The following is a 25,094-nucleotide window of genomic DNA, read 5'->3' on the forward strand; positions in this document are numbered from 1 at the left end:
TGGGGTCCCATAGAGTCGGACACGACTGAAGCAATTTAGCAGCAGCAGCAGCAGCAGCAGCAACCATATACCACATTCACATAAGTTTTTCTCATGTATGGATTTTCTGATGTTTAGTGAGTGCTGAGACCTGAGTAAAGGATTTTCCACACTCGAAATATTTGAAAGGTTTCTCTATATGTATTCTCCAATGTCTTTTAAGGTGTGAATTTTGACTGAAGAATTTGCCACACTCATTACATCTGAAAGGTCTCTCTCCAGTATGAATTCTCCAGTGAAGTTGAAGATGCGCTTTTTGACTGAAGACGTTTCCACACTCATCACATTTGTAAGGTTTCTCACCAGTATGAACTGTCTGATGAGTTAAAAGGGTTGACTTTACACGAAAGGCCTTGCCACACTCATCACATTTGTAAGGTTTCTCTCCAGTATGAACTGTTTGATGCCTTAAAAGGATTGAGTTTACACGAAAGGCCTTGCCACACTCATCACATTTGTAAGGTTTCCCTCCAGTATGAACTGTCTGATGCCTTAAAAGGATTGACTTTTCATGAAAGGCCTTGCCACACTCATCACATTTGTAAGGTTTCTCTCCAGTATGAACTGTCTGATGCCTTAAAAGGATTGACTTTTCATGAAAGGCCTTGCCACACTCATCACATTTGTAAGGTTTCTCTCCAGTATGAACTGTTTGATGCCTTAAAAGGATTGACTTTTCATGAAAGGCCTTGCCACACTCATCACATTTGTAAGGTTTCTCTCCAGTATGAACTGTCTGATGAGTTAAAAGGGGTGACTTTACACGAAAGGCCTTGCCACACTCATCACATTTGTAAGGTTTCTCTCCAATATGAACTGTCTGATGCCTTAAAAGGATTGACTTTACACGAAAGGCCTTGTCACACTCATTACATTTGTAAGGTTTCTCTCCAATATGAACTGTCTGATGCCTTAAAAGGATTGACTTCTCATGAAAGGCCTTGCCACACTCATCACATTTGTAAGGCTGCTCTCCAGTATGAACCCTCTGATGACCAGCAAGGTGTTCATTTCGGCTGAAGACTTTGTCACATATATCACATTTAAATAATTTCTTTCCTGTATGAATTTTCTGATGTCTCCTGCGGCTTGAACTGTCAGAAAAGGCCTTGCCACACTCATCACATTTGTAAGGTTTCTCACCAGTATGAACTGTCTGATGAGTTAAAAGGGTTGACTTTACACGAAAGGCCTTGCCACACTCATCACATTTGTAAGGTTTCTCTCCAGTATGAACTGTCTGATGCCTTAAAAGGATTGACTTTTCATGAAAGGCCTTGCCACACTCATCACATTTGTAAGGTTTCTCTCCAGAATGAACCCTCTGATGACTTATGAACTGTGAAGCCCGACTAAAGTGCTTGCCACACTCATCACATTTGTAAGGTTTCTCTCCAGTATGAACCCTCTGATGACCAGCAAGGTGTTCACTTCGGCTAAAGACTTTGTCACATATATCACATTTAAATAATTTCTTTTCTGTATGAATTTTCTGATGTCTCCCGAGGTTTGAGATGTCAGTAAAAGCCTTGCCACACTCATCACATTTGTAAGGTTTCTCTCCAGTATGAATTGTCTGATGCCTGAAAAGGATTGACTTTACATGAAAGGCCTTGCCACATTCATCACATTTGTAAGGTTTCTCTCCAGTATGAAATCTCTTATGACTTATGAACTGTGACGGTTGACTAAACTGCTTGCCACACTCATCACATTTGTAAGGTTTCTCTCTAGTATGAAATCTCTTATGACTTGTGAACTGTGAAGGTTGACTAAAGTGCTTGCCACACTCATCACATTTGTAAGGTTTTTCTCCAGTATGAACCCTCTGATGAACAGCAAGGTGTTCATTTCGACTGAAGACTTTGTCACATATATCACATTTAAATAATTTCTTTCCTGTATGAATTTTCTTATGTCTCCTGAGGTGTGAGCTGTGAGTAAAGGCCTTGCCACACTCATCACATTTGTAAGGTTTCTCTCCAGAATGAACCCTCTGATGACCAGCAAGGTGTTCATTTCGGCTGAAGACTTTGTCACATATATCACATTTAAATAATTTCTTTCCTGTATGAATTTTCTTATGTCTTCTGAGGTGTGAGCTGTCAGTAAAGGCCTTACCACACTCATCACATTTGTAAGGTTTCTCTCCAGTATGAACTGTCTGATGACTTAAAAGGATTGACTTTACACGAAAGGTCTTGCCACACTCATCACATTTGTAAGGTTTTTCCTTGTGTGCTTTGAGTTCTTGTGTTATTACTGAAGGATTAATAAAATCATTCCCATATATATTAGAAACACTGGGTTGGACACAAGGAGGAATTCTTTGAAGTGGTGAAAATGAGAAACTGTTGTTGACAGACCTCTTAGCTTCATCATATTCAGAAATTATCCCACCAGTTTGAAATATCTGCAGCTTATCCTGAAAGTTAAATCCAAGTCTGTTTCCAAAGGGCTTGATTCCTGCATCCTTTCTATCATGCAAATCTCTTCCATCAGGCATATTTCCATTAAGGCTTACAGGTGTTCCTTTGTAATTTCTTTTGTCGTCTCTCCCCTGACACTCAAAGTCACGCATATTTTCCTGACTTTCCCAAAGATGAAAATGTTTGATTTCACAGCTTTCAGGTCTTCCCAGCATCGATGTTTGGAATGTTTCTAGTTTCTCACTGTTCGCTTTGAGTTGTAAATGCTTGATCACATGTGTAGGAGAGATATCTACAAGATAAAAAGAATCATAGGTATCCTGCTCACAGTAATTCAAAAATAAATGTTTCATGTTGAATATATATTACACCAAGAGTAATACTTACACCAAGTTATGAAACACCACAATGATGACCTTAAGTTTTTAGAAACACTAAAGGAATAGAATTCTTAACTTAAGAAAGTGTAAAATAAATTCACCGTTAAGGTAGTCTAGTTTTAAAAACCATATGCCAAACACACTCACATTGGATAATCCTATGCCAACTCTCAAAAACAGAGTATTTTTCTACCAGAACTCTTAGGAATGTATCAATCAACAGTTGTCTCAAATTGAAAAGAAAAATATTACACTATCACTGTATTCTGCATACTTACTGTACATAAATAAATTCTAAACAATATATTATATATTGTAACAGTAAATAATCCAAAACCAAAATAATCCAAAATAAGCTTACCCAATTAATAATTAACTAGTCACAATTGTTTGTTTACAATTGAAAACAAATGAGAAAATGAAGAATATGACAAAAACAATTTTTTGGAAACAATATAGTTTTCTAAATCTGCTATAGAACTACGTACCCATAAAGAAAGTCGTTTTACAACACTAACAAGCAGTATGTGTCAGCTGTATTGCAGAATACACACTAAAAGACCGTCATCTGTAAATGACACATAAATTAAGACGTAAAATAGTCACCACTTTTCTAACAGCCAATAAACAAAGCAATCCCTACCTATGTTATTGTTCTTCAGTCGCTCAGTCGTGTTTGACTCTTTGCGACACTGTGGACTGTAGCCCACCTGACTCCTCTGTCCATGGGATTTCCCAGGCAAGAATAGTGGAGTGGGTTGCCATTTCCTTCTCCACGGGATCTTCCTGACTCAAGGATCAAACCTGCATCTTCTGCATTAGCAGGTGAATTCTTTACCACTGAGCCACCAAGGAAGGCTAATCTCTAGCCATGCACTATTCTTAATTCCCTGGTTTAATGGCACCAAAATACAATGAATAAAAAGTGAATGCTTTGTGTATTTATTGACTAGGGTCAGACACAATACTGCTGAAAAATGTTGCAAGTGAAAAGCATACAAAATATAATGTAGTTGAGGTTTGACAGAAAACAAAATTCTGTAAAGCCGTTATCCTTCAATTAAAAAATAAATAAAATTTTAAAAGATATAATGTAGATAAAGTCGTATCATAAAGAACATGACAGAATATAGATATTACTTTTTTTAAACAAAAATAAATTTTGAGTATTTACTATAAAACATGTACTACTTTAAGCCAACTGACAGCACTAATTTGCTTTAACAGGCTTGAGGTAAATTAACATGTTTTTCTCTAATCAGAGCAGGAGACACACCCAACTGGCACACAAAGTGGTAAGAGAACCAGGATATGAATCTGAACCTATAGACTGAGAAAACTTATTTGTAAACATGACCACCCACCGAATGAATAGATAAGAAAAGATTAGAAAATATTAAAAATAATACAAGGAACTTAGAAAGAAAATATCAAAGAAGATACAAGACAGAAGTAGTGTGTTTAATTATTATTCAACCATCCCATCTCAAAATGGGTTGTGAATCATTATGGATGCACAGAGTGATTTAGGTCATGTCCTGAGACACTTGTTCAATAAATGACCAGATATTATCTTTACAGTGAGAGTATGTAGAAGGTGGAGAGATGTGATAAGTAAGAACAATGTTTCCATCCATATCAACATACTATGTGAGGAATGGTCAGGACTAAGAAAGGGCCTGCGTGGAGCATAGGGCACACAGGTTTATGTCAGATATCAGCTTGTGACTGCAAGTCTTTGTGAAAATAACTGAGTGCAAACTAATATACTGATATTAAAGGAAAAGAACTGGTTCAGCAAGTTTATGGGCATTATACTATGGGTATGGGACAGAAACAAGAGAGATTTTTAAAGTGACTGTGATATATGGAGAAAGCAGGATAATACCTGTTATACTATTTACAATGCAATGTATCCAACTGTGAATTTTGTAAGGTACAATGGAACGCTTATATTCGAGAAGAACATACAGAATATTCCAGGATATTGTGTAAGAATCCTATTAGCAGAAATCAGAAGGAAAATCCAGGAAAAGTCTATCTAAACCTAGGTTCCTCTGACAAGTACGATTAATCTCTCCATTGGACATTTCAGGATTTGGAATAGCTGAACTGGAATTCTATCACCTCCACTAGCCCACTCCAGTGCTCTTGCCTGGAAAATCCCATGGACGAAGGAGCCTGGTGGGCTGCAGTCCATGGGGTCGCTAAGAGTTGGAGACGACTGAGCGACTTCACTTTCACTTTTCACTTTCATGTATTGGAGAAGGAAATGGCAACCCACTCCAGTGTTCTTGCCTGGAGAATCCCAGGGAAGGGGGAGCCTGGTGGGCTGCCGTCTATGGGCTCGCACAGGGTCGGACACGACTGAAGCGACTTAGCAGCAGCAGCAGCTTTGTTTGTAGTGATGCTTTCTAAGGCCCACTTGACTTCACATTCCAGGATGTCTGGCTCTAGATCAGTGATCATACCATCGTGATTATCTGGGTCATGAAGATCTTTTTTGTACAGTTCTTCTGTGTATTCTTGCCATCTCTTCTTAATATCTTCTGCTTCTGTTAGGTCCATACCATTTCTGTCCTTTATTGAGCCCATCTTTGCATGAAATGTTCCTTTGGTATCTCTGATTTTCTTGAAGAGATCTCTAGTCTTTCCCATTCTGTTGTTTTCGTCTATTTCTTTGCATTGATCACTGAGGAAAGCTTTCTTAACTCTTCTTGCTATTCTTTGGAACTCTGCATTCAGATGTTTACATCTTTCCTTTTCTCCTTTGCTTTTCCCTTCTCTTCTTTTCACAGCTATTTGTAAGGCCTCCCCAGACAGCCATTTTGCTTTTTTGCATTTCTTTTCCACAGGGATGGTCCTGATCCCTGTCTCCTGTACAATGTCACGAACCTCATTCCATAGTTCATCAGGTACTCTATCTATCAGATCTAGGCCCTTAAATCTATTTCTCACTTCCACTGTATAATCATAAGGGATTTGATTTAGGTCATAACTGAATGGTTTAATGGTTTTCCCTACTTTCTTCAATTTAAGTCTGAATTTGGCAATAAGGAGTTCATGGTCTGAGCCACAGTCAGCTCCTGGTCTTGTTTTTGCTGACTGTATAGAGCTTCTCCATCTTTGGCTGCAAAGAATATAATCAATCTGATTTTGGCATTGACCATCTGGTGATGTCCATGTGTAGAGTCTTCTCTTGTGTTGTTGGAAGAGGGTGTTTGTTATGACCAGTGCCAAGAAAGGTTCATCTAGTCAAGGCTATGGTTTTTCCTGTGGTCATGTATGGATGTGAGAGTTGGACTGTGAAGAAGGCTGAGCGCCGAAGAATTGATGCTTTTGAACTGTGGTGTTGGAGAAGACTCTTGAGAGTCCCTTGGACTGCAAGGAGATCCAGCCAGTCCATTCTAAAGGAGATCAGCCCTGGGATTTCTTTGGAAGGAATGATGCTAAAGCTGAAACTCCAGTACTTTGGCCACCTCACGCAAAGAGTTGACTCATTGGAAAAGACTCTGATGCTGGGAGGGATTGGGGGCAGGAGAAGAAGGGGACGACAGAGGATGAGATGGCTGGATGGCATGACTGACTCGATGGACGTGAGTCTGAGTGAACTCCGGGAGTTGGTGATGGACAGGGAGGCCTGGCGGGCTTTGATTAATGGGGTCACAACGAGTCGGACACGACTGAGCGACTGATCTGATCTGATCTGATTGGACATTTACTTCGTTTCTTCTTCCACGCATGTTCATCTCAAGATCGAGGAGTATCAAAGAAAAGGAGGGACTGAAATTGACTCTGGAGGACCTTCCCAGTTACAAAAGCCTTTCTGAGGCATCCAACTCTTTTTTGTAGAAAAACACTTTATTCTCCTAGACCTTCCCTGAGTTCAAAAGAGCAGATTCAAACAGACACTAATACATAAAACGATATAAAAGAATCATACCATGATCAAGTGGGATTTATTGCAGGGATGCAAGATTTCTCAATATCCGCAAGTTAATCACTATGATACACCACATTAACAGTTTAAAAGACTAAAAACCATATGATCATCAATAGACGCAGAAAAGACTCTGACAAAATTCAAGTGCCATTTACGATAAAAACCCTTCAGAAAGTCAGCACAGATGGACCTTACCTCAACATAATTAAGACTGTATATGTCCAACACACAGCTAACATAATACTCAACAGGGAAACACTGAAAGCATTCCCCTTAACAACATGAATAAGACAAGAATGTTCACTATTGCCACTTTTATTGAACATATTTTTGGAAGTCCTAGCCACAATAATCAGAAAAGAAAAAGGAAAGGAATTCAAGTTTAAAAAAATAAAAAAAGAAGTAAAACTGTCACTATGATGCTACACACAGAAAATCCCCAAGATGCCACCAGATGACTACTAAACTTCATCAATGAAGAGAGTAACTTGCTGGATACAAAATATATAGAAAATTGCTGCATTTCTATACACTAATAACGATATATCAGAAAGAGAAATTAATGAAACAATCCCATTCACGATCTCATAGAAAAGAATAAAATTCTAAGAAATAAACCTACCTAAAAAGTCAAAAGAACTGTACTCATAAAACTATAAGATGCTGATGACTAATACCAAAGATGACACAAACAGATGGAAACACATACCATGTTCTTGGATTGAAAGAAGTAACACTGTCAAAATGACCATACTATTCCAAGGCAATCTACATGTTCAATGCAACCCTTATCAAATTAACAATGACATATTTCATAAAACAAAGAAAAACTTAATTTGTACCAAAATACAAAAGACTCTGATATCTAAAATGATCTTGACAAAGAACAGAGCTGGAGGAATCATGTTCCCTGAGTTCAGACTACACTACAAACTGACAGTCAACAAAGTGAAAGTGAAGTCGCTCAATCGTGTCCAACTCTTTGTGACCCCATGGACTGTAGACTACCAGGTTCCTCTGTCCATGGGATTTTCCAAGTAAGAATACTGAAGTGGGTTGCCATTTCCTTCTCCAGGAGATCTTCCTGACCCAGGGATTGAACCTGGGTCTCCTGCATTGTAGGCAGATGGCTTTACTGTCTGAGCCACCAGGGAAGTGGTATGATGATGGCACAAAACAGAAACACATATCAGCAGAACAGGATAGAAAACCCAGAAATAAACCAATTTACTTATAGTCAATTATTCTATAACAAAGGAGGAAAGAATATAGAATGAAGAAGTCTCTTTAATAAGTGATGCTGGGATAAATGGATAGTTACATGAAAAAGAATGAAATTACAACATTCTCTAACACCACATACAAAAATAAACTCAAAATCTGTTAAACATCTAAATGCAAGACCAGATACCATAAAATTCATAGTGGAAAACAAATGCAAAACACTGACATGAATGTCAGCAAAATTTTTTTGAATTTATCTCTTAGAGTCATGGTAATAAAAGCAAAATCAAATAAATGAGATCTAATTAAATTTAAATCTTTTTGCAAAGTAAAGGAAACCAAAAAAAGAACAAAAATTCAACTTTTGGACTAGGAGACTATATATGCAAATGATGCTACCTTATATAAGGGATTTATTTCCAAAATATACAATATTGTATATAAAATATACAGTTCATACAGCTTAATATCAAAACAAACAAACAACCCAGTCAAAAACTGGGCAGAAGATCAAAACAGGTATTTCTCCAAAGGAGACAAACAGATGGCCAACAGTCACGTGAAAAGATGTTTGACGTCTCTACTTATGAGAGAAATGCAAATCAAAACCACAAAAATGTATCACCACACTGGTCACAATGACCACCATCAAAAAGTCTACAAACAATAAATGCTTGGGAGGGTGTGAAGAAAAGAGAACCCTCCTACACTGTTGGAAGGAACATATATTGGTACTGCCACTTTGGAGACTAGCATGGAGGTTCCATAAAGAACTAAAAATAGAGCTATAACATGAACCAGCAATTCCAATCCTGGGCATATATCCAGAAAGGATGAAAACTAATTCAAAATGACACATGCACCCCAATGTTGTTAGCAGCACTATTTATACCCGGCAAAACATGGCAGCAACCTAAATGTTCACTGACAGACAAAGGGATAAAGAATGTGTGGTACATATATACAAGGGAATATTGTGAAGTGCAAGTAGCTCAGCCGTGTCCAGCTCTTTAAGACCCCATGGCCTGCAGCCTGCCAGACTCCCCTGTCCATGAAATTCTCCAGGAAAGAACACTGGAGTGGGTTGCCACCTCCACCGCATAAAACACAATGAAGTAATGCCTTTTGCAGCAATATAGACAGACTTAGGGATTATTCTAAGTGAAATCAGACAGAGAAAGACAAATATCATAGGATATTATATGTTGAACTGAAATAAATGATACAAATGAACTTATTCACAAAATAAACTCACCAGCATAAAAAACAAACTTATAGTTACCAAAGGGGAGAGTACAGGATGGTCGTGGGGGCAGGAAAGAGAGAGATAAATTAGGAGTCTGAGTATATACAAACTAATATGTATACAAAATAGATAAACAACAAGAACCTACTATAGCTCAGGGAACTATATTGAGTATCTTGTAAACTGCTGTATACCTGAAACACAACACTGTAAATTAACTATACTTAAAAAGTGGTGAAGGAAATGGCAACCCACTCCAGTATTCTTGCCTGGAGAATCCCAAGACAGAGGAGCCTGGTGGGCTGCCGTCTATAGGGTTGCACAGAGTAGGACATGGCTGAAGAGACTTGGCGTGCATGCACGCATGCACTGGAGAAGGAAATGGCAACCCACGCCAGTGTTTTTTCCTGGAGAATCCCAGGGACAGAGGAGCCTGGTGGGCTGCTGTCTGTGGGGTCGCACAGTCAGACACAAGTGACGTGACTCAGCAGCAGCAGCAGCATACCTTAAAAGAATGGTTAAAACAAAAACACCTCTTGTGGAGATGTTCAAAAGATGTTTCATAAGGGTGTAAAAACTACTAAATGGGGGAAGCAGTCTATGAAACAAGACATGTTGACAAAACTGAATACCCACCAGCAAAAGAATTTACTTGGAACATTATCTTACACTACAGACAAAAATGAACTCAAAATGGTTCAAAGACCTAAACCTAAGTTCCAAATGTATAAAACTCCTAGAAGTAAATGTGCAGGAACTGTTTCTGGAAATTGGACCCACAAATGATTTACCAGATATAACACCAAAAGCACAGGCCACAAAATAAAACCAGATATTAATAAATTGAACTATATCAAAATTATAAACTACTGTGCATTAAAGTGCAGTGAGTTTGAAAAGACAATCAACAGTAAAAGAAAAAATATGTGGAAATCATACATCTGATAGTAAATGAGTACAAAGAATATATCAAGAATTTTAAGAGGGACTCATCACCAGTTCCACCATAGGGACCATCCCCCAATCAACCATCCAACGCATTGCAAATACAAAACAGAAACACTAAGAGTAACACAGAAATTTGAACTCAATGATAAAATAAAAAATACCTACAATGCCCAGAACAACAGTGCAGCCAATAGCCTCATAGATATGAGAATGTGAACTTGGACAAAGTTGTCCTGGGATAAATTCCCATACCATTTACAGAGGCTAAAATATATGGTCCTTGATACGCATGAACAACACTGTCATGGTGCCCTTGACGGAGTCTCCAAAGCCAGAAAATAATCTGGAAAAGTGTATCAGGCTCTCATGATACTTTCTGTCTCATAATCCTAGAACATACTGACCACTCTACTGGATACCTTCAAGTGGTGACTTTGTGCAGAGCAAGAAAATAACATTAGGAATAGTGTCTCCATCACAGTATTCTGTTACCTAGTAAATCCACTCCACAGAGACTCAGCAGAGGCTGCCAATTAAACATAGGTGGATTATCACAGCAAGGAAACCAGATAAAATTTCAGACCCTCAGGAATATATTTCAAAGAAATTTAAGAGGTAAAATATACAAAGTAAGGAGAATGTAACATCAGGAACAGTTGACATTCCCAGACAGGTAGAGCAGCACAAGAGTAAAAATAATACAACATGAAGGTCAGACATTACAGGATCTTGAGATGGGACCATGCACTCGATCTACAGATGGCAAGCTAAGAGCTTGCGATATTCACATATGCTCCCCTCGTAGGATCTAGGATCAAAAAGACAATCTCTCTACCCACTCTCCTTACATTTTCCTAAGTAACCACCAGAGGATCCAACCCACCAGCTTGTCCCAATCCTAAACAGAAAAAAACACCCCTTTTGAAATACTCATTTTTCTTTATACATTGTATTTTTGTCTACTTTTACATCATTCCCCACTGTCCAGAGCCTTTTCTCATGCTCCAATGTGGAGATTAATATTCAGATCAGAAACAGAAATTCTGGGACTCCCCTGGTGATCCAATGGTTAAGACTGCATTTCCAATGCAGAGGGTGCAGGTTTGATCCTTAGTCAGGGAACTAAGATCCCACATGCAGAATGGTGCAGCCAAAAAAAAGTAAACAAGCAAGCAAAAACAAACAAATAGATATTCAGCGTTATCAGAAGAAAGAAATCTAAAGTGCTGTGGATTTCTTAAAACACTGAGCCAAAAGTCAAAAGATAGAAAATAGGAAATTGGGTTTTTCGGTATTTTTTTTTAACATTTGCCAGTGAGCTTTGTACATAATTAAGCTCTGGGACAACCTTAGATATGACATGAAACAGACACAGCATCTGAAGAGGGTCATTTTAACCTTGTGAAGCTGTGTCATGCCCGAGTCACAGAACTCTCAGATGAAAGACATCAGGGCCTCCCAAGGGGCACACAGGGAAAATGCAGATACCCAAGGGCAGCTCTGGAAGGAAGTCATCCTCACCCACAGACAGTAGGTTCCTGTAGGTCTCCAGCATCACGTCCCTGTACAAGGCCCTCTGAGCAGGGTCCAGGAATTCCCACTCCTCCTGAGTGAATTCGATGGCCACATCCTCAGAGGTCAGTCGTTCCTGAAATGAAACCACATGTCACCAAAAGGGCCATGAAAAGTTCTCATTTTCATGCAAAAGAGAAAGGGTAGTAAGGGCTAAGGATTGACTTGAAGTATGTGTTCTAACAGATCCACGCAGGGGTATCTGGAGAAATTATGCATCTCTATTCTTAATTTTTTATGCTTTTTCATAAGACCTTATGAGATCCTCCAATTAATATGGATTTTTCATCACTGTTCAAAATCCATGAAATATATAAAAATAAAACTCAACACTGTTTTGGCTATACAGAAGTGTCAGATATTATGTTCTACCCAGTGAGTGCAATTCATTATCTAGATGAGGTACAGCATGAGTGGTGTCTACAGAGATGACGAAGTCCACGGCACTTTTAATGGAAAGATCAAAAGTTTCAGTTATGACGTTGATAACAGCAGCAAGGACCAAAAGTGTCTGAAGGATTCCTGTTGCTCTAAATTACTGTAGTATTACTCTAAACATTAAACAAGTACTTTACAGGCAAGAACCTGTCATCAATGTAATAGCTCATTAAAGAATGATTTGTTCCCACCTTACAGAAGAAAACCTATGTCACAGACACTCTGAGAAACTCGACTCAGATCAAGAAGGTAAGAAATGTTACATGAAGCACCTGAACTCAGAGGCTTGGGCTCAGCAACTGAAGCTTAAGCATCTAACAGTTAAGTAATACAGAGAACAATAAAAGTCCTTTGACAGAGGGCTCCTAAAGAAAACTTGAACGAAGTCTAAGGTGAGCCTCCTCCCTGCCCCTCTGTCTTCTCTGCAGGGAGAGCAGCTCTCGGGCCTCAGGCCTTCATCCCCTGAAAATGGACACCTGTGCCAAATTCGTCTACCCTCTCCCTGATCGGGAGAACCTCCCCCCTGTTGAGTGATCACTGTCTGCAGTGGTGAAGGACTGGAGACACTGACCCATGAGAGCCACGGCAGCTTGGGAGCCCCAGATCCTCAGACCATCTCACTTATTCCTAGCCACAGCTTCCAAACCAGTGCCATTTCAAAGGACTCTGACACAGCAGCCAAGTTCCCTGGAGCTGGAGCTGCCACAGCAGGGGTGGCTGGCTCCAGGGCTGGAAGTGGGACTGTGTTCGGGAGCTTCATCACTGTTATGCTAGGAACCCTTCCCGAAAACAGTAGCTCTTCCACGCCATGGGCTTGGACCTCCCAAAGGCCATTGGGCTCTTTTGCCTGATGGTGGTCTAGCTCATCTTCTTCACAATGTGAAGGAGCTGTTTCCACCTCCCATAGTTCTTTCTCCTGTGTCTGCCCTGTATGTTCCCTTTCCCGTAACTCCCCAGGCAGCCTGGGGAAAGTGGTGGGCTCAGGGTTTGACAGAAGGAAAACAAATAAATATTGTATTAATATGATAAAAAATGTCCAAGGTGAACAATGTGCAATGGCATGAAAGGTCATTACAGACGTGGATACAGGAACACAACTGTTAGTAATTTACTACTTAAAACACTAACAGGATTGTTTAGAAAATTTCAAGGCCACAGATTATACTGATAACATAATTTCAACTGAAAAAAAAAGGTGATATGTAGTTTTTAAATCATGATGTCTTCTATTGCACATGCATGCATGCTTATCTATAAAAAAAATTAACTGAAATGACAGGATTCGTCTTTTGGAAGATTTTTTGGACAATTTTATATCATCCTTTTATTCACATGTATTTCAGCATCTTTCAGATGATAAAAATGTATCCTTTGTACTCAGCTGAGTTTGTCAACAGGATTCTATACTAGGCTACCAAAAGAAAACTGGTAAAAACATTAAAAAAAAAAAAAAGAATACTTGAACTCAATTCATAAAATTACCATATACAAAAATACAAATACAATTTTATCCATTTAAATTTACATAGCAAGGCATTAACAGAAGTCAAAGACTTTCTTTGCTTTTTTTTCCATTAATAAAACAGTGATTTGAAATTACAAGAGTCATTAGATTATGACAAAAAAATATTATCACAATAGCAAAGTAAAAAAAACTTCTTGGAGAATTAAAAAACATAGCAAAAAAGAATATGGAAAAAATATAGTTATTAAGCAAGACTATCTCAAGAAACATCATGATAGGAAGGAAGCATTCAATACATTCCTTCTGAAATTACAGTGGCATGAAAGGAGCTGTCCTGGGGGCCTGTCTTTCACCACAATACGATGCGCATGAGCAGGGGCCACTAGAAGAAGGAACAGGAGGAAAAACACAGGGCAAGAGACACAGAGTATGTCAGAGAGTTGAAACAGGTAGTACTCACAAACCTAAGGACATGGAAAGGTGAAAAGTGAAAGGATGGAAAAAGACAGTCCATCCTAAAGAGAGCAGGGGAGACTGTTATATCAAACAAAATAAACTGAAGGAAAAAAAAGTGCAATGAGATAAATATTGTATAATGATAAAATGGTCAATTTACCAAAAAGCTGGAACAAGTAAAAATATATATACATCTAACATTAAATATCTCAGAAAAATGAAGCAAACATTGAACAGGCATGTACAGATCACACGACCCAACAAAAGCATAAAACACATGCATCTCAAGGACACATAAAACATTCTCTATGAGAAACCACATGTTAGGCCAAAATTAACCATTTTAAGAGACTGATACCAGAAAAGTATCTTCCCTAACAACAACGAAATAAACACAAGAAGAAAAGAAAATTCCTCAAATGTGGACATTAAACAACTCACTCTTACACCACAAATGGGTCTAAGAAAAAAATCACATGGAAATTTTTAAATACATGGATGAAAACAAAAAGACAACATTACAAAATTTATAACACACAGAGAAGACTGTACTAAAAGGAAAGTCTGAACCGTTAAATGCTTACAGTAAAAAAGAGAAAAGATCTTAAATCTGAAATCTATTTTTAGACCTCTAGGACACAGAAAACAGAAAACAAACTAAACTCAAGTTTAGCAGAAGGAAACAGGTAAATAAGAAAGATTAAACCAGAGATAAAATAGAAACTAGAAAAATATAAAAATCAACAAACCAAGAGTTGATGTTTTGAAAAAACTGTATAGGAAAACCCCCACCTAGACTAAGGAAAAGAGAAAAAAGATTCAAATAACTAAAAACAGAAATGAAACAGGAGTGATTACAACTGAGGTCAAAGAAAGTTTCTAAAGATAAGGAAGTACTATGACCAATAATGCCGATAAATGACAGAATATAGGAGATACTGGCAAAGTCTCAGAAACACACAAACTCTTTTACTTATTAAGAAATAAAAAAATTGAGACGTGTTGAAAGTGAAAGTGTTAGCTACTCAGTCATGTCTGACTCTTTGTGACCTCATGGACTGTAGCCCACAAGGCTCCGCTGTCCATGGAATTGCTCCAGACAAGAATACGGGACTAGACAGCCATTCCTTTCTCCAGGGAATCTTCCGACCCAGGGATAGAACCTGGGTCTCCCTCACTGCAGGCAGATTCTTTATGATTTGAGTCACCAGGGAAGCCCATTATACCTAGAGAGATTTAATAAATAGTCAGAAGCCTCTAAAAATACAGGACCAAATTTTACCAAGCATTTACAAAAGAATTACCACTAATCCTGTAATTCTATGGAGCAAGCGTGATTCTAATAGTTTGCTAATTTCCCAAAGACACAAGAAAGGAAAACTAGAAACCAATACCCCTGACGAATACTGATGCAAAATTAAAATACTTGCAAACCAACTTCAACACATATTAAAAAGATCTGGAGAAACAGACATAGAGAACAGACAGAGGCAGGAGGGGAGGAAAGAAAGGGTGAGATGTATGGAGAGAGTACCACGGAAACTTACATTACCATATGTAAAGTACAGAGCCAATGTGAATTTGCTGAATGACTCAGGGAACTCAAACAGGGGCCCTCTAACAACCTACAGGGGTGGGATAGGGAGGAAGATGGGAGGGAGGGGACACAGGTATACCTATGGCTGATTCATGTTGGTATTTGGCAGAAAACAACAACTTCTGTAAAGCAATTATCCTTCAATTAAAAAAAATAAATAAAAAGATCTGACACCATTACCAAGTGGAGTTTATTCATATAAGGCAAGGAGAAGTCAACATAAAAAAATCAATTAATACGACACACTACATTAACAGATTAAAGGGGAAAAAAAAACAGGATCATCTTGACGCAGAAAAAAACCATTTAACAAAAATTTGACAACCTTTCAAGATGGAACACTCAACAAACTACAAACAATACATTATACCAACATCAACATAATAAATGCCATTATGAAAAGAGCACAGCAATGGGGAAAGAATGAAAGCTTTTCCTCTGAGGTCAAGAAGGCAAGGATGCACACTCTGCACTACAGTTCAGAAAGCACTGAAACACTTAGAGCAATTAGATGAGAAAAAGAAATCAAAGGTCAGCAAATTGAAAAAGAAGTAAATTTATCTTCTTTCCCACGTGACAAAGTTTCATAGGTAAAAGCCATAAAGATTACAAAAGAAACATGCTTTATCAAAAAACATTCTTTAATAACCACACAAAGGATCGATCAACCAATTAACTCATTATCAAAACTGCCATGACAATCTTTCTAGAAGCAGAATAAAACATAGTGAAAGTCACAGAACTATTCAAAGAGCAAACAGCAAAACTCTTGAAGAAGGAAGATGGAGGTCTTTCTATTTCAACACCTAACACAAGGTAATCAAGGTGATGTGGTACAGGTATAAAAACAGATAAATAAACCAACTGAACAGAACACAGTACTCAGAAATAATTCTTTGTGTATATGTAAGGTATATTCACAAGGATGTCAAGATACACAAAAGGGAAAGGACAGTCTCAACTGATCTGATTCCCAGGTTTTACCAGCTATTGTGCATACTAACACCTGTCTTCCATGTGCAGTTTCCTTACCCTGGTTGACAGAGCAGACAGCGCATCCAGATGGGCCCTAAGCAATCCCTGCTGCCCAACAGCACTGAGACCCCGTCTCCAACCCATGGGTGAGAAGCCCTGCCCAGGACGGTGCCCAGGGGAGCCTCCTCACAAGGGCCAGGTCACCGGGTCATGGGGAGACGGGATCTAAGTGGAGACGACAGGGCCAGAGGGAAGGCCCTGGGTGAGTGTGCGTGTACAGGAGTCACACAGGACACTTGAGAGTCAGACACAATTAGCGAGTCCAGAAAAGGGCATTTCAGGAAGGACACACTAAATATGACCTTACCTGAGAAAGAGCCATGCCTCACTCCTTTTCTTTCCTCTTCCTTAACTTCAGGGCTTCCTCAGGCAACACGAGTCTTCAGAGGTCTATCATGAAAGTTTAAAACATGCTGTTTAATGCTTAGAGTCAACACATCCCCTTCCTGAGCCCCAATCACACACACAGTGAAGCCTTCACCATGAGGAACAGACAGTCCCCTGTGGCCACTGTCTCAGGAGGGACTCAGGACAGTCAACTCCTGCAGAGAGACCAACTGGGACTTTCCCACACTTTCCCTCGGATTACACTCCCCTCCTGATAAGGCCTCATGTACACCGCAGCAGGAGGCACCTCCGCTGACCAGGCAGTCTCCTTCAGGTCACACAGCAGGCCCTGATCCATCCCCACTCAGAACACAGCATCCCCTCCTCAGCCCAGATCTCAGCCCTCAGGACTGGGAGGACTCAGACTCCTGATGCTCAGTGAGGGATCCAGACTGGAATCAACTGGGGCATCTTAAACATTCTCGAGCCGTGGACCAACACAAACTACCTGAAGGGGAATCTGTGGTCAGAGGGTACAAAACATGGGTATGCAAATGCCTCATGAATGAAACGTGAAGCCTGGACAGAGCACCATTCAGAGGAGAAAAGCACCCCCCAACTCTCTTTCCAAGTCTTACTAAGGTGTAACTAACAAAAATGGTATAAACGTACTGTGTACAAAGTGATCATGTGATAGATTCATACACTGAATAATTATTATAGTCGAGTAAGTTACACTTCCACCTATGAGTACACTGTATTATTTCTCTCTAGGCGAATTTCAAGTATACAGAAACACTACCGGCAGCATGCAGTACCTCAGATCCCCAGAACTTCCTTATTTTACAACTGAAAATCTCTACTCTTTGACTACCAGTGCCCCCATTTCCCTCTCCACCCAGCTCCTGATAACAGCCTTATCACTTGATGGCTCTGTGAGTTTGACAATTTTACTTTCCACATACAGTGTTTGTCCTCCTTTGTCAGGCTTATTTAACTTGGCATAATGTTCTCTAGGTTCATTCATTCTGGCATAAATTCAGGATCCTTGATTTTTATATTTATATACAGAGAAAAAATAGTTCATGAGTATACAGTATATAATAAATATTTCTATTCCACACTTTTGTACCTATTCTTTTGTCAAGAGACATCTGGCTGTGTCTATGCCTTGGCTACTGCAAATCCAGTCACACTCATGGGACTGTGGACATATCTCTGAAAAACTGATCACTTTTCCTTTGGATATCTGTCAGAAATGGGTTTGACAGACTGTAGGCCTGTTCTATATTAATTTGTTAAGGAACTTCCACTTTATTTTCCAACATAGCAGTACCATTTACATTACCACCATCAGTGCAGTTAAGACTCTCTGTTTTCTGTAATGTGCCTGTATGTGTGCTTATTTTGGGAGGGACAGGAGTGGATAACAGAGAACCCAGCCTGGCAGCAAGACAGCTGCAGCTGCATCTTCTAGAGGACAAGCCTCCAGGCTGCAGATCACTGTGGCATCGCTGACCTCTGATTTTTTGGAGCCATCCTCCCCTATGTCACAAGACTTTATTACTCTTCTTAGCTTGGGCCCACAGATCCCTACTGAGCAGGACCACCTTATAACAAGCATTCTGTGATCTTAACCTTAGTACTCCTATTTTCCCAGAGGGACTCAAACAAACTTACAAACTTTAATGGTGTCCAACAGAGTGTCCACAGAGCCCATGATGAGCCTCTAAGCCTCTTATACAAACACAAAGCATTCCAAGCCCTGATAACTCATGCATGAAGCAAAATACAAAAGAGGACACCCAAGGATCCACAGACACAAGACACCGTGTTTTCATTTACAGTGAGTGATCCAGGTCAAACACCAAAATCTCCAAAGACTATGAAAAAGAGGGATAATTCCAGTGATGCACATGGCCCACTGAGACCTCAGCATCTTCCAAGGAAACACTCCAGATTCTCTTGGTATCTTCCCAAATGCACATGAACCTTTCTTCACCGGCAACCCCAAGTACACAATGATACCAAAGTTGATGCAAAAAATGACCTGAGATTTTCCCTGTTACTCTATGGTGCCTGCCTGCTAAGAGAGCCAACAAAAGCAAAAAAAAAAAAAAAAAAAGAGCCAACAAAAGCCAGGGCGTGGAGTGGATGCTGGGGCCATCTGCTAGAACCAACCCCTCAAGCCCAAGGCTCCCATCCTCCTGCACCCACAGATGTCTGCGGGCTCAGCCCAGGCCACAGTTCTAACAGTGGAAAAGGCTTCTCCTGGCTGAATTCCACATTCTTTATTGCTGCTCATGTATGGTCACGAGTTGTCAAATCAAACCTGTGCAGGCAAGTGTCAGCCTCAGCACTGCTGTCCCGGGAACATGAGCTAAGGCACTGGAACCTCAAACCATTCCATGCGGGCTCGCCAACAAACCCGCTCCCAGGTTCTCCAGCCTGAACTGAGACATTCTTTTCCAACAGATCCACACCCACCTTGTCCCTGCAACTACACTTGGGATGGGCGCACGCTCCATTCACTGGGCTCACCTTGATGCCCCCAAGTACTGCCACAAGCCTCCTGCAGACCCCACCAGGCTCCCTCCGCTTTCCCCATTTGTCTACCTCTCCTCCCTGCATGACTGGACTAAGCAAGACTAAAGTGCACCAGGGTTTCTTGGCAAAGGGGATCACAAGAGGAGTGCCCACCAGCTACCACACAAAGGACACTGCACGTGCAGTATGAAAATCAAGAGACTGGCCCTCCTGGGAAAGTCTGCCACCACCTGGGGACACTATGGAGTCCAGGTACAAAGGTATTTGAGATGAGGAAGTCTCAAAGCAAGGGTCTCCAGGTCTCACTCTCTCCTGTTTTCCCCACCCACACCTACTTGGAAGATATTCTAGCTCTTGGTGAGGGAGTGGAGGGGCAACGTCTCCTTCCTGCCCCGTTAGGTTTTGCATTTCTGCTCATCTTCAGTGCACTGAAATCACAATCGGTGACACTGAGCACATGAACTCCTAGAAGGCAAAGCTGCTGTCCATGATGGTGACTGGTCCCTGGATGGACAGAGCTTAGATCTGGGGGCTGCAGAGGACTAAACCCAGCAGACTAAACATGGGGACATCTTAGCCCACTGCTTGAGGACACCAGCTCTGTAGGGCTTTTCAGGACTTCCTATATTTCTCGGCTCATCTTTTGAGTAATTAAGTAGTCACATGGGGTAAAGATCAATTACAGCTGAAATGTCCAGAACATGGGAAACATCTTCATCACCTGCCCTGTTCTCTTGGTCTTCCCTGAGAATTATTCAGCCCAACCCATAGTCCTGTCATCTAAAGACATTTCCAGTATCAGGTACTGCAGCGACACTGGGAAGAAGAGGAACACTATGAGCCCTAAAAAGAGGGGAACCAGGAAGGACTCAAAATAACCCATGAAGAAGGGCATTAATTTCTGCTTATGGCAACTGATACAGAGGCAATAAACCTGGGTAACGTGAGAGAGACTGTTAGGAGGGGACGGGGAGACCTCTCTGAACCTAGACTTGAAGGGTAACAAAGAGCCTGAGCCAGGGTGACCTGAAGGTGAGAAAAGGAAGTATAATGTCAGACAGAAATGGTTTTGGTATTTGGAAACAGAGAAAAGGTAAATGAGACCAGGACAGGCTGAACCACGAGCAAACGGTCAGCTCCCAGGATGAGGCTGGAGACTCTTACAGAGCCCTGAGCTTGACAGAGGCCTGTGGAGCCACAGCAAGGAGTCAAGCTTTTGTCCCAAGAACAAATAAAAGCCAGTGGAGGTCTGAACGTCAGGACGTAAAAAAAATCTCCCTTCAGATTTAGCCTTATTCATAGAAGTCATCTAATTCTGAGCCTGTGATCCTGCCTCCATCCTACAGTTTTCCTTTTCATTTTTCATTGAGGGAGGACTGGGATCTATTTAAAATTCTAATTACCGCCAGACACTCCCTCCAAACCAGAACTGCCACACACAGACACACAGCCTATTTGGCTAATCATTTCAGGGGTCAGTGTTGCTCACGCTCAGAGTTTCCGGTCTAGTCTCTCATCTCCATGTTACAAATGGGCTCCCTCAGGCCCAGAGAGAAGCCGTTTATGAGAAGAGTGAAGAGAACCAGGTATAACTGAATAATGAAATAGGAGGCTGAAGGACAAGGGGGCCAAGTTTGTCCTTAATGCCCATCCCATTTAAGACCAGGAACATCTGTCATGTACCTGAGCAAAGGAAACTTTTCTTTCAAGATTGGGTCAAATTGATACCAAGCAGGTAATTCTTTATTATAAGATTGCAGTAAAATATTTTAAAAATACAGAACTGAAAATGTATATCCACTGGTACAAAAAACATTGTAAGGAGTCAGCTTAGAAATAGGATCTGAGCAATCTTTTTCATTATGAATAGAGAGGCTCTGTTGGAAGGTTCCAGGTCAATCCAGCCCATCCTTCCTCATTTGCACAGAAAAGTCAAAAAGGGACCTGAGGGAAACATCTTCATATCACCTCACAGCTCACTTGTTTCACTGATCATAGAAAATGGAGAAAACAGACCATTACACTAACCAGTTAAAATAGGTGGTTTTTTTTTCTTTTTTTGAAAGGAAAGAATGAAGCATTTTATTTTGTTGGTTTTATCATGTTAAATGTTCTTTTATTTTCCCATTTCTCAAAGAAATGCCTTTAATTTCACAAGATCTAATGTCATACCTCCATTATTCTCTGGTAAAGAGCTGAGACCAGAAATATCCATTTGTGTGTGCACACATAAACATATACATACAATTCATGTCCTTGGTAAAACCACAGTTGAAAATATGTCTATTTCATTACATGATGTCCCATACATAAAACCCTCCAAGATGTATTTCCCTTTGAATTCAGAGAAAGGGAGGTGAGGTGATCTTTGCTTATTAACTTTTATTTTTTCAGTTTCCTCATTTTTATTTTTAAATTATTTTAATTGGAGGATAATTACTTTATAATATGTGATGGTTTTTGCCATGCATCAACATGAATTGCACATGTGTCCCCTCCATCCTGAACCCCCTTCCACCTCCCTCCTTGCCCGATCTCTCTGGGTTGTTCCAGAGCACTGGCTTTGGGTGCCCTGCTTTGTGCATTGAACTTGCACTGATCATTCCATTTTACATATGGTAATATACATGTTTCAGTGCTATTCTTTTAAATCATCCCACCCTCACCTTCTCCCACTGAGTCCAAAAGTCTGGTCTTTATATCTGTGTCTCCCTTTGTTGCCCAGCATGTAGGATCGTTGGTACCATCTTTCTAAATTCCATATATATGCATTAATACACAGTATTTGTCTTTCTCTTTCTGACTTATTTCACTCTGTATAGTAGGCTCTAGATTCATCTACCTCATTAGAACTGATAAACGAGGTGACATTTTTGCTAAGTATGGCACAAAATAGTCTAAGATGATTTACTACTTACCAACTGCTGCTGCTACTGCTAAGTCGCTTCAGTCGTGTCCGACTCTGCGCGACCCCATAGACGGCAGCCCACCAGGCTCCCCCATCCCTGGGCTTCTCCAGGCAAGAACACTGGAGTGGGTTGCCATTTCCTTCTCCAATGCATGAAAGTGAAAAGTGAAAGTGAAGTCGCTCAGTCGTGTCCGACTCTTAGCGACCCCATGGACTGCAGCCCACCAGGCTACTCCGTCCATGGGATTTTCCAGCCAAGAGTTTCAAATGTACGAGATGAAGGGAAAAAAACACTCAGGCAAGGAATGAATCTGAAAAAAAATTTGAAAAAAAAAAATTGTGAACTATTTTTAATCTAAAAATCTGGTGTCAAAGTTTAAAAAGCACTGAGAATAATCATATTTAGAAAAGCATGATAAGAGTAGAATACTGGAAACTAAAAAAGCTTATTTCTGAAGTTAAAAATGATTACAGAAACTGAATGAATGAAGAACTATTCCAAGCTACAAAAAGAAAGGAGAAAATGTGAATCCATTAAAAAAAAAAAAAAGTGTTTCTTTTAAACTGCTACCCAATAGTGATACAGTGGATAAGAATCTGCCTGACAATACAGGGGACATGGGTTCTATCCCTGGTTCAGGAAGATCCCACAAGTACAAGCAACTAAGCCTGTGCACAACTACTGAGCCTGTGCTTTAGAACCTGGGAGCCACAACTCCTAAGCCCACGGCACAGAACTGAAGACAACACAGCCAAAAAAAATTAAAAAAAAAAAAAAAAGCTACCACAGAGTGACAGAGTCAGTCATTTCTTGCCCCAGGTCTCTTCTTCCCTGACCTCTATCTCATGATAGGACAGGGGAAGGGGGTCACTCACAACTCAGTGAATCAAGCCACTGCCCCAGGCTCAACAGGGTTTGCAAATGAAAGTCATCTTCTGCCACAAGTAATAAAAAAAGACACAAGCCTTATAGACAGGAGTTTTGAAATTCTCAGCCTCCTCTGTATAACTAAAAAAATCATCTGTACCCAAACAACTGGCCACACCTGGATCGAGCTTACCCCTCTGTTCACCTATCTCCCTATTTCATCTGAGTCTCCGTGTCTCTTTTTCTCCCCCTCTGCTCTCCTGCTGTCCCTGTCCTATTTCCTCCCTCACACGTGTCCTGTCCCAGGCTGCTGCAACTCGTCCCTCCTCGACATGCTCTCTCTCCCCAACCTTCCTTAGTCTTTCAAAAATCCATACCTATGTCTGCCTCTTTCTTCCCCCATTTCGGCTCCCTCTCTGCGCTCCAGATTACTCCTCTTCTCTCGCTGTGACTCTCCATTCCTCCCAACTCTCTGGCAGTCCATGTGGCTATGCTTCCTTCCAGCCCTTTCTTCCTCTGCTCCTTACCCTTTGGCCTCTTTCTCTGCCAGCACCATGATAAAACCGGCCACTTCACATTGAGACTTGAACCCATGTGGCGGGACTCCAACCGGGTGAAAACACAACTCCGGACTCTAACCCAAGAGGCCTGGACTCAAACCCGGCCAAAACCCAGTTAGGGACTCTCCACCTGACGTCCCTCATCGCCCTTCGTCTCCCCGCTCCCATCACTGATACAGGGCAGTTGTCCCTATGCTGCTTTCCAGTCCCTGGAGATCTGGCTTTTTAATTTATTAATACTTCTCTATTTTACTCACTTGGCTATTTTCAAGGCTTAACCTCTTTGACTTGACTATCCCTTTACAAGTCCCTCAGCCATTCTCAGTGTTCCCATTGGTTCTCCCTGACGCTTTTCTCTCAGTTACAGTTATTTCTCTCAGTCCTTCTGACTCTGCTTCTCCTGATCCTCCAGCCTACAGTTAAGTACTGAGTGGGCGACAGAACGAGACGCCCCCGGACCGGAAGACCACCTTTTCCGACCGAGTTGAATTGGGCATGGAACAGCACTGGCTGTCACATGGCTGGCCCAGGTCACCTACCCTACGCGGGGTGAGGAGACAGGCTGACAGGAAGGGGGGGGGGGGGGGCGGAGAGGGTTGCGGGGCAGAAGGACCGGCCTCAGGAGACGCGAGGACAGAGGGGCTGGGGGGGAGAGGGCTCAGGAGCGGGGCGGGCTCTCCGGAATCCCGGGCCCAGGGAGAGGGCGAAGCCTCTCCGGGAGCGAGGACGACGGGCTCTGCCTCCAGCGGTCGAGAAGGCGACGCGAGAAGGTTGGAGACGCGGTGGGGCGCGACTCCAACTCGCGAGAGAGGGCTTTACTTGGAGAGGCCAGAGGTAAAAAAGGGTTTTAAGCAGGAAAATGTCGCCAGAGGCGGTGTCCTCAGCAACACTTAAAACCCAAACGAAAAGATAACTGGGCCGAAATGGCAGCGGCAGCGTTTATTCGGGGCCGAGCACCGGGTGCCAGGGTTTTCAGGTCGCTGAGAATTCCCACACCCTGAGGACGAGTGAGCCGGCGCGGGGGCGGGGGGTGGTGGCGGGCTCTGCAAACTTACTCTAGAAGGAAGCTTAGGCGCCGCTCGGGGACCTCGGCTCCGCGCTCTCCAACTTCC

General features: G+C 41.1%; 1 protein-coding gene across 1 annotated transcript; it reads right to left on the reverse strand.

Annotated features, from left to right (window-relative positions):
* Nucleotides 1-320: 320 nt before the first annotated feature.
* Nucleotides 321-25,094, reverse strand: LOC515089 (zinc finger protein 665). The gene is given in 5 exon segments (XM_005219591.5): nucleotides 321-430; nucleotides 433-2,760; nucleotides 11,731-11,857; nucleotides 17,080-17,162; nucleotides 25,038-25,094. Coding segments are annotated over 4 exon segments (2,496 nt in total). The 5' UTR covers nucleotides 17,095-17,162; nucleotides 25,038-25,094; the 3' UTR covers nucleotides 321-404.

Source organism: Bos taurus, chromosome 18 (genome assembly GCF_002263795.3).
Source record: "Bos taurus isolate L1 Dominette 01449 registration number 42190680 breed Hereford chromosome 18, ARS-UCD2.0, whole genome shotgun sequence".
In the NCBI taxonomy this organism is placed as follows: Eukaryota; Metazoa; Chordata; class Mammalia; order Artiodactyla; family Bovidae; genus Bos; species Bos taurus.